Source organism: Tupaia chinensis, unplaced genomic scaffold (genome assembly GCF_000334495.1).
Source record: "Tupaia chinensis unplaced genomic scaffold, TupChi_1.0 Scaffold143902_1, whole genome shotgun sequence".
Taxonomy (NCBI): Eukaryota; Metazoa; Chordata; class Mammalia; order Scandentia; family Tupaiidae; genus Tupaia; species Tupaia belangeri.
This window is the reverse complement of record NW_006203753.1, coordinates 176176-186938: the sequence shown is the minus strand read 5'-3', so window position 1 is coordinate 186938 and position 10763 is coordinate 176176. Positions and strand designations below refer to the sequence as shown.

At 45.9% G+C, this 10763-nt stretch overlaps 1 protein-coding gene across 1 annotated transcript; it reads right to left on the bottom strand.

Annotated features, from left to right (window-relative positions):
* Positions 1-1345: 1345 nt before the first annotated feature.
* On the bottom strand, positions 1346-2818 carry LOC102470972 (olfactory receptor 2T27). Its single transcript, XM_014582883.1, has 2 exons — positions 2402-2818; positions 1346-1882 (listed from the first exon to the last, which is right to left on the bottom strand). Exons 1-2 carry the CDS (start codon positions 2816-2818, stop codon positions 1346-1348), a joined length of 954 nt encoding a protein of 317 aa, XP_014438369.1.
* Between the last annotated feature and the right edge of the window lie 7945 nt (positions 2819-10763).

Below are 10763 nucleotides of genomic sequence, written 5' to 3'. Positions count from 1 at the left end.
GTGCCCTTATTGTTTTTTTTTTTTATGTCTGAATAGTATTCCATGGAGTATATGTGCCACAATTGTTCTCCACAGTGGCTGGACCGATCTACATTCCCACCAACAGTGTAGGAGTGTTCCCCTCTCAACATATCCCCTCCAGCGCTTATCATTATTTGTTTTTTTAATCTTCACCATTCTGATTGGGGTTAGGTGGTATCTTATTTCGGTTTTGATCTGCATCTCCTGTACAATGAGGGATGTTGAACATTTTTTCATATGCTTTTTGGTGGTTCATATGTCTTCCTTAGAGAGTTGTTTATTCAGATCATTTTCCCATCTGTTAATTGGGTTAATCATTTTCTTTCCAGTAAGCTGCTTGAGTTCCCTGTGTATTATGGTTATCAGTCTCTTATCTGAGGCATAGTTAACAAAAATGATCTCCCATTCCTAGGGTTGTCAATTCACACAAATTACAGTGTCCTTTGCTGTGCAGAAACTACTTAATCTGATGTAATGCCACCTGTCTATTTGGGGGATTACTGCTTTGGGGGTCTTGTTTAAGAAGTCTTTGCCTACCCCAATGTCTCCTAGAGTTTCCCCAGCATTTTAGTAGGTGGCATATCACTTTCTGACCCCAAAATATATTACAAAGGTGTGATAATCAAAACAGCATGGTATTGTCACAAAAATAGACATGAAGATCAGTGGAACAGAGTAGAGACTCCATAAATAAACCCCAAAACATACAGCCAACTCATCTTTGACAAAGGGTGTCAGTCCATCCAGTGAGAAAGGGGAAACCTCTTTAGCAAATGATGCTGAAGTAACTGGGTATCCGCCTGCAGAGAGATGAATCTGAACCCTTCTATGTCACCTTTAACTAAAATCAACTCAAAGTAGATCAAAGATCTAATCCTAAGACCACAAACTATAAAACTACTGGTGGAAAATACTGGAGACGAACTGATTCTTTACAATGGCCATTTGGGACAGCGTCTGAGAGGCTGAGAAGCCAGAGAAGAGGCTGAAGCCCAGCCTTCCCATTGTCCTCACCGAGCACACTGGATCAGGCTGCCCTGTGACTTCCAGCTGCCTGCAGGCGTGGTAACGGGACATGGTCAGCTACTAAAACCACCTTCTTCCTGCTCCATGAGAGCTGGCCTCTGCTCAGAAATCTCATAACTTTCAAAAAGCAACCAGATCCTCAAAATTTCAGTCATCTTTCCAAATCCCAAAAATTCCTCTCCCATCACTGATTTACAGGTGATGTGTTAAGTTTCCAGGCAGAATATTCAAACTCAAGAATTATAAAGTTCTTATTGAACTATCCTGTTTTACACCTTGAGCAGTAAGTGCGACTTCTTCAGAAAGCAGTTACCTTCTCTGAGAACAGAAGCCTCCCCACGGTCTTCTTCAAGGCCCCTGTGACGTCCTTGTTCCTGAGGCTGTAGATGAGAGGGTTGAGCATGGGGGTGAGGATGGTGTAGAAGGCGGACACTGCTTTGTCTTTCGCGGGGGTGTGGTAGGAGTGAGGCAGCACGTACGTGTACATGGCTGCCCCGTAGAAGAGGCTGACCACCACCATGTGCGAGGAGCAGGTGGCCACAGCTTTTTTCCTCCCCTCTGCCTCACTCATCCTGTAAACAGTGGTGAGAATCCTCGTGTAGGAGGCTGAGATGACAGAGAAAGGTATGAGGAGCATCAGGATGCAGCAGACATACATGGCTGTCTCGTAGGCCGAGGTGTCTGTACAGGAGAGCTTCAGCAGGGCAGGGACCTCACAGAAGAAGTGGTTGATTTCCCGAGAGGCACAGAAAGGGAACTGCATGGTGACTGGGGTGAGCAGAAAGCCGTCTGCAGAGCCTCCCAGCCAGGCTGCTGCCACGATCAACAAGCAGACCTTGCGGCTCATGAGGACCGGGTAGCGCAGAGGGTGGCAGATGGCGACATAGCGGTCGTAGGACATAAGGCCTAGGAGGAAGAATTCGGCCCCTGCTAAGGTCAAGTAGAGGAAGTGCTGGGCAGTGCATCCTGCAAAGGAAATGGCCCTCTGGCCCGTGGCCTGGTCGGGGGCAGCCCCGTAGATGAGGCTGACCACCACCATGTGTGAGGAGCAGGTGGCCATGGCCTTTTGCCTCCCCCCTGCCTCACTCATCTTGCAAACTGCGATGAGAATCCTCGTGTAGGAGGCTGAAATGACAGAGAAAGGTATGAGGAGCATCAGAATGCAGCAGACATACATGGCTGTCTCATAGGTCGAGGTGTCTGTACAGGAGAGCTTCAGCAGGGCAGGGACCTCACAGAAGAAGTGGTTGATTTCCCGAGAGGCACAGAAAGGGAACTGCATGGTGACTGGGGTGAGCAGAAAGTCGTCTGCAGAGCCTCCCAGCCAGGCTGCTGCCACGATCAACAAGCAGACCTTGCGGCTCATGAGGACCGGGTAGCGCAGAGGGTGGCAGATGGCGACATAGCGGTCGTAGGACATAAGGCCTAGGAGGAAGAATTCGGCCCCTGCTAAGGTCAAGTAGAGGAAGTGCTGGGCAGTGCATCCTGCAAAGGAAATGGCCCTCTGGCCCGTGGCCTGGTCGGCCAGCATCTTAGGCACGATGGTGGAGATGTACAGGATGTCCATGAGGGAGAGCTGGCTGAGCAGGAAGTACATGGGCGTGTGCAGGCGTGCGTCCACGTGGATGAGGAGGATCATGACGGCGTTGCTGGCGATGGAGACCACGAAGAGCAGGAGGATGAGGGCGAAGAGGAGCCAGGGGAATCGCGTACCGCTGAACACGCCCAGGAGGACGAAGTCGGCGTTCGTGGAGTAATTGCCCCACTCCATGGCTCTGGAGACCTGGGTGTGAGAGGGCAAGCCGGCAAAGAATCTGGTTCCTTAAGACGCTATGACGGGGTTCTGAGCCAGGGAGGACGTCAATCTCAGGGAGCTCAAACTTACCTTCTGAAGAGCACAGCCCGAGCAGGACAGTGTCCCCGTCACGCCGTCCTCCACGGAGCAGGTTGTGCCTGATTACCGGTCACTGCACTTGCCTGCAGGTCGCGGTGGGGCCCGACGTGGCCGTCCGTTCCCAGCACTGTGTTCCTCCCTCTCAAGCACAGTGTGACACGCCCAGCCCCTACGGAAACGGACCCCGTGATGGGACAGTCAGAGCAGTGGGGAGGGCAGGGGGCAGCCCCGTTCCCTCCCTCTACCCAGAGATCCAGTCTCACCGGGAACGCCCCTGGACCACCACCAATCAAGGCCATCTATTTTGCCTATTGAGAGATAACCACGTTGATTTTTACCTAATGACACCATGTTGGCACATTTGTTACACTGTCAAATTTGAGTGCTTGGTTTTTATTTATTAGTTGATGGGGACTTGAAAATAGTGATTCTATGTTGAAGCACAAACCTCAAGAACTCTGAGCTCTGAGAAGAAATATGAGAATCCATAAAAGAAAAAAATCAATGGGAAGTGATGTCTGAGCCACGTGCTGTTCGCTTTTCTTCTTAAGCAGGATGCTGCTGATAACGGAACTTATAGCATGAGAGAGGTGGGAGTAGTGACGGATGTACAGCTGTAACAGGGACAGACGGATAAGGAAGCCAAAGCAAAGAATATTCGAGTATATGTTCTCCTTTCTAAAAGAGAAAGTTAGGCCTTAAACTTGAAGTTAGAGATATACATGAACCTTGTTAAATAACATTTTATCCTATTCGTGAACACTGGGGGTCATTCCTGCAGTTTCCCTTCACATAACAGAGATCCATGGCACCCAGCACGGCAGCCAGGGCCCCATGAGCCTGCTGAGGCCCTGAAGCCCGAGTGCAGTAAGTAGAGATTACATTAAAGATCCAAGATTTATTATGAAGAGGGATATGCAATGCATCTTGATTTTAAAAGTATTGATTGTAGGCTAAGATCATAGTATTTTTGGTATATTTAGTGAAATAACTAAAAAAGTTGCTTAAGAGGAATTAAAATTGGTTTAAACTAGTTGCTTTTATGTTTTCAATATGGCTACTAAAATAATTTAAAATGACCTCTGTGGCTTCCGTAAGATTTCTAACGGAGAACACTGGCCAAGGAATATCTCTTTCCCAGAATATCATGACCTGAAACTTCTTCATCCATTCAAGTCCCTCAGCAGTGAACACACTCAAAATCAGAAATAATTGAGTACAGAAGAGTTGAGGTGTAATACCCAATTCCTGAAACTTCTTCATCCATTCAAGTCCCTCAGCAGTGAACACACTCAAAATCAGAAATAATTGAGTACAGAAGGGTTGAGGTGTAATACCCAATTAGGAAAAAAAAAATGAAGTTACCTGTGCATACACTCACCTGGGCGCAGTGGGAACACAATAACAGAGCATTTAGTGATCAAGAAATATGATGTAATCTACTTTTTCAATAACCTATCCATTTTACAGATGAAAACAAAAAAAGAAGCTGAAAGTTCTAGTTAACCAACAGCAGTGGAATTACTTTGTGCTGTTTTCCCGTCAGCCAAACTAGAGACCCGCCCACTCACCGCACAAGTATCTCAGGAGGCCCTGGGTTGGCCAAGGTCCGAGTTCCGAAAGGGTAGAACGCAAAGTGCAAAAGATGGTCCCTGTCTTCAAGGAGCCCAGAAGTGAGGAAAGTTAAGAACCCTTGGGACCAACGGATGGCGGAATGGTTACATGGCTGGATTCATGTAGTTCACTGCAGTACGAGTCCCAGATCCAGCAGCTCAAAACTCATGTTGGGCGCTTGCGCATTTGTGCCCAGAATCCCAGGGGCAGAGTGGGGAGTTGCGTGGCCATTCTCCCTAGGGGGTGGTTTCTTGCTTTCTGTCTCTCTGGGGAGTGCACACACCCTGAAGCAAAAATCTTTCAAAAAAATAAATAAAAATAAAAAACCTACAGCATTTATGAGCACAGGCGAACAGCAAGGACGGCTCTGATTAGGGATCCGGAGTTTCCACTTCTGCCTTTCTGGTATGAAAGGGAGCGTATGGAAGGGGCAGAGCACTGTGGAGAAAGAACAGTGGAAGGTGAACCCATGACTAAGGGAGGCTCACAGAAGGGCCCTCCTACCTCGCCCACCACAGCCACGCCACGAGGGATGGACTGTGCCCAGGTAAGTGCGTTCTCAGCCAGACTCTTCTTGATCAGACCCACATTTCATCCTCGGCCGCTTCCTGGCTTCTCATTCTGTGAATAATCAGTGCTTTCCCCAGCTGTGTTCCTGTGGTGTGTCCTTGTTATATCACCATCGTTTTCTTTTTCTGCAGGATAAGCCACTGGGGAAATTAAAAGCCAATGATCACCATCCGTTCACCTGGTGGAGAGGGAGGTGAACGCCCACCCGGCCCTGCCCTTCAGTCACTGACGGACAAGCTCCTCGGAGGGCTGTTCTTGTCACTTCCTGTCAGTGCAGAGGCTGGTCAGTGGTCAGTGGAGACCCAGTGGTCAGTGCTGTTGGTCCCTGGGGGATGGTAAAGCCACCACGAACAATGGGCCCAACTCTCCCAACCAGGACAAGAGTGTCCCAGCCCTGACCACAGATGCTCTTCCTGACACAGATACACAATAATGAGACCCCGGAGACCTCCTCACAGTCCTCGCATGTGACAGGGAGATCTGAAGGCTCCCTAACTCCTCAGAACTAAGGGCATCCTCCTCTCACATGAGTGTTGACTCTTGGCTTCCAAAATCACCAAGTGGTAGAAGAGCAGTAAGAAATAATTCAAAAATAGAAATAAAGGAAGTCACCTGGAATGCTCAGTGTCCCCGTGTGGTAAGCAAGTCCACGTCTCTGCACAGTTCTGACCTCAGTGCCGCTCCAGTCCGTTCCACGCCCAGGAGCACTCAATGCCCTCCCACGTGGCTGCGCCGTCTGTGCACAGTGTCGCTGTGGCCGAACGGCGAGCCCTGCACTTACCCACTCGTCCCTCGACCGTCTGTCACACTGTCCCTCCGTGGGCTGGCAGTGACCGTGTGGGGCTGGCTCTCGGACAGGCCGTGGGAGACGGTGTCCCGGCTTTAGAAGCCCATCACGAAACTGTGAGAGGGTCGCTGCTCAGAGATGGGGATTAGCTACAGGACACACCTCTCGCATGGAGCCCGCACCAGCATTCCGCACCAGACCGATCTGCATTAGCGTAAAGTCTTCCACTGAGAACGTGTCACTACGTGTTTATCTTGTCTGTTACTTACTTTGGGATTTGATTGTTCATGACCCTTTTATATCGTGGAGATTTTTCAAAATTAACAAGTTCTTTTTATAGTGTAAGTACATTCTAGAGTCTGTAACCTTTATCGCAACTATTTTACTGAAACTTTTACTTATAATTGTGATTTTAATGAATTTTTACATAAATAATTTAAATATTTATATAATTGAAATATTTGTTGTATTCCTTTATACATTGTGTTTATTTTGGAAAATATTCTTCATCCAAATTTGTGAATAATATGTAATTCTAAGTTAGTTCAGCATAATGATTTTTAAAACATAATGTTTTAATACATCTTAAATGTATTTTGGTTTCTGTTGAAACATATGTCAACACGGGCCACAGATATACTAAATTTGTCCTTTAAGAGTGTGCCAATGAGGGACCAACAAATGGTGTAATGGTTATGTTGCCAGACTCCCACGTAGTAGACCACAGTTTGAGTCCCAGACCCAGCCGCCCAGAGCTCAGTTCCGGTGCATATGTATGCATGCCCAGAGTCTTGAGAGAAGAATGGGGGGAAAGGGCTTGTGGTGTGGCCATCCGGCTCGTCACCTCTTGCTTTCTGTCTCTTTGGCGAGCACATGCACCCTACAGCAAAAATCTCTCTAAAGAGAAAGAGGGTATCAATGAGAACTGGTCTCTAGTTCTTCAAATAAACAGAAGAGTTCAATTTTAAATGAGTGAGGATGACTTTCCCACTGACTTTCGCCTCTTCTATCTGTATATGTGGAACACATAATCAGAGGTTAGAATAGTTTTTTCCTATGTCACTGTGGGTGAATTCTCAAATATGGGCATTGAAAAACAGGTGTTAAGTTAGTCTTAAGCAAAGTTGCAACAGCAGTGGCCGTTAAATCTCACTCTGTGCTTTTCATAGATTTTCTGTTCAGTAACAATAGATCCAAGACCAGGAAGCTGGCTTTCTTTCTCTTTTCTCTTTGTTGTTGTCGTTCTCCTGTTAAGACTTTCTCTGTGTCAAGCATTGGCACGGTCCTAGATGACCATGAAGCTCAGAAGATGTTTGAGAGTGCCAGAAGGATGCGAGGACAGGTCACGGATGGTGACCCTCACTGTGAGTCATTGAATTCCACGTATAAATGAATTCATTATTTTCTTTCCAGAAGTGTTTTTGTATGAAGCCTCATTTCCAATTGCGAAATAAAATATATCTTCCAAAATAAAATAATCTGGCAACTGTACAATAATAGCAAAATTGCAATACAATAGATGCTGTCTTTCATTCTAAGAGCAGACCTAAGATGTGGTTACTTTCTCAGCTAAGTCTCAGGTTGAATCGAGTTTTCCTCTATTTCTGTCCTCGACATCTGCTTAATCGTGACATTTGGTATGTAAGAGTATGAACATGAAACACGGTTTGGGATCAGAAACCTCTTCATTACTGATCCACTTCTGGGTGTCTGGCGAGCTGCCAACATAGTTGGTCCTGCTTGCCTCCAGTGATTTCCAAGTATAGGTGAAACAGCACAGTGCAGTGGCTTCTTAAAGCAGACTGTAAGCAATTTTTCTAACTAATCCATCTTTAGAGATATTTATAAGTTACTTTACAAGGTGGAATCGTACAGATTAAACAACCTCATCTCCCTGTAAACATTTTGAATCATGTAAGTGAAAATACTGTTATAAAACCCCCAAAACTTGGTTGAAGCTTTTCATTGAAACAAATCTGTGGAGAATTTTCCTGAGAAAGCAAACCACCTATATTTGCAGAATATAATTGAGTCCATCATATCAGCTGCAAGAAGGCATGAAGTCAAAAGACAATTCACATGACTAGCACTGATTCATAATTATTTGTAATTAGGGTAGTCAGACACAGACAGTTCACATGACTAGCACTGATTCATACTTATTTATAATTAGGGTAGTCAGACACAACAGTCCCACAATTATCATTTTTTTTTCTGATTTGAACCAACCTTCCAGTAAGTTCAGAGTCAATATTTCAAATAACATGTGATAGAAAGTCCTCAAATTTCTTACCTTGCACAGCACCTTCTGAGCCTGAAGATCTGATAGCTATTATTTTGAGAAAAATCTTACAGAACTAGAGTAGTCAATGTAATTGTTCATTTAAAAATGTATCTAGTAAATGTGGGTGACTAAGAGACATAAATTAGACTTTCCAATTTAAAGACTTTCTGAATTCTGAAGTGAAGCAAAGAGGAAATGAGAAAGGGAAGAAAAGAGGTAGACAGGTGGGAAGAAGCTGTGAATCTAAAGAGTGAAGATGGTATGGTGGTGTCAGTATGGAATTACATTTTGTTGGCATAAATGCAAGGTCATTCTTGAACTAATATGAAAATCTTTAAAATAGAAAAGGGTGGACAGATAGATGAAAAACTCAGACCTATCAGCCTGAATGTTTAAATACCTAATAATGACGCACAAGGGAAGTGGACAGAAGCTTCATATTGTAGGGTGCTCACAAAGACAGCAGGTGACTTAAATAGAAGAGCTTGCATCATGGTGGTAGACCAGAACTCCCATTTGGAAGAATAATTGTCATTGGAATATTTGTCTCTGAGGTGTTTGTCCCTAGCTTACAATTACACAGTTCATCTAAAAGTGTGGCAGTCTTTTTTACCTCACTATTTTTTTAATTCAGAAAAATGTAACCTTTTAATTTACAAAGAATTACAATAATGAACACCCAGTAAACCAGGTTGTAGGATCCTGAAATGGTAAATGATGTACTTTTCCCCCCTTTACATTTTTCATGGCATTGTTTCAGAAGTTACTTTCCTGTTTTACATTTCTAGTCTTAAGCATTCTGCTATTCAAAGATTTAAGAAAAAAACAATTTTCCTTAGGAAGTATCGTCTTGCTTAAAAAGCTATATTTTAGGTCCCACCTCATCACATTAATATTTGCCTGGTATGTAATCACCTCACGTTCCTGATAACTTCTAATATATTATAAGAAAAAGTCAACATCCCAAAACACTAATAAATATAGTGAACTACTAAAAGCAGTAAGAAAATCAAATCTTTGAATTACTTTAAGGGGAATAAGATTCCCTTTCCTCTTTTCAATATTCCCACTAGTGACCACACTCAACTCTTGGCGAAAAAACATCTCAGGCCTCAGTGCTACTACTCGAACATGCCCGCCAAATGTTCATCCGCTCAGCCACCGTGATGGGATTAAGAGGGGAGAACCTTAACCTGCTCATGGCTTTGAAAGATGGGGCCTCTGGAGAGAGGTGGTTCAGGCGGGCCTGTGTGCCACAGGAAGACAGGCCCCTTCTGCCGAAGACCCTGCCCTCTGCTGTGCTGTGGTCTGAACAGAGGTCGGACCTGGACTCCAAACCATGAGCTGAACAACCTGCATTTCTTCAAAGTCCCCGGTCTCGAACATTTGTTAGCAACTTGGTAACGAACTAAAGCGATTACCTTTGCTGTGCCGCCATCTACCCTCCTGCACCCTGGCTGTTTATCACACAGTGCACGTTTACCTTCTCCTGTTGTGTGAATGAGGGAGGGTGGGCATTCAGTGTTTCTGAGCCTGAAGTTGATGGAATTTGGTAAGCCTAAAAAAAAAGACTACAGGTGGCTTGGAAAAGATGGCCAGCTAGAGAAACACACACACCGCCTTTCCATGGACAGGGCACAAAAAGGAATGGATGCACAGCTGCATATCGTAAGGCAGGGAACCCAGGATCAAGGCATAAGAAAGCGGGCGAATCTCCACCTCAGAAGTGGCTGGAGCTTAGGGGAGCTGCCTGCTGTAGGAAGAGGAGATAAAATGCCCTGGTTGGTCCTCATCTCTACCTCGGATACCTGCAGTCCCAGCCACAGGAGGGCCACCAAGTCATCACTAATCTTGAATCCCACATAGGGAGGTTCCTTGGAGGGCGCTCCCCAGAAACGAGGACTGCCAGATCCCCACCGTCCCCGCTGGAGCCCCGCCCCACAGCTCAGTGCTGTGTTGACAACAGTGATGCGACCACCGTCACCCAGCCTTGGTGTGTGGAGCCCCTTCACCTCCACATCCCTGAGGGCCTGTCATCACCCCAGTATGTACACGTGACAAAGGCGGTCTCAGCAGAGCCCCGTGACAGGGCGGTGACCCGGCACCTTGTGCATGTGGAAACGAGCGGGGCACTGCAGTAGAGAAAGCTCCTCAAGGAGCAGCAGTCGCTGGAGGTGACCCACAGAGACTGACCCCACTGCTCACAGTTTTTTCTCGAAGTCTATTTCATCTGGTTTTACTATGGATGCTCACCACCAAGCGTGTGTGCGTGTGTGCGTGTGTGCACGCCCCAAACCCTGAAAGGAAGGAGAAATGGAGAAGGGATTTCAAAATGACCATTCTCTATGGGAGTGTTTTCTCACTTTCTCTCTCTCTCTGGCAAGTGCGTGCATCCTCTGGGGAAAATAAAAGGCCTCCAAGAGACTTAGGGAAAGCAGAAGCCTATGGCAGAAATGGTTAGAACCTACATCTGTTCTGGAGATAGAGCCAGGAGATTTGCTTACTAATTGCATGGAAATGTCTTTCTCTCTCTCTCTCTTTTTTTTTTTTTAAATTAAACTGAAAAC

Bases quoted from the DNA above. Each gene is read 5' to 3' on its own strand.
- LOC102470972 (XM_014582883.1), bottom strand. From the start codon at position 2,818: ATGGAGTGGGGCAATTACTCCACGAACGCCGACTTCGTCCTCCTGGGC. The intron at 1,883-2,401 runs GTCTGCTTGTTG...ATGAGCCGCAAG, and splicing joins CGGTCCTCATGAGCCGCAAG to GTCTGCTTGTTGATCGTGGC.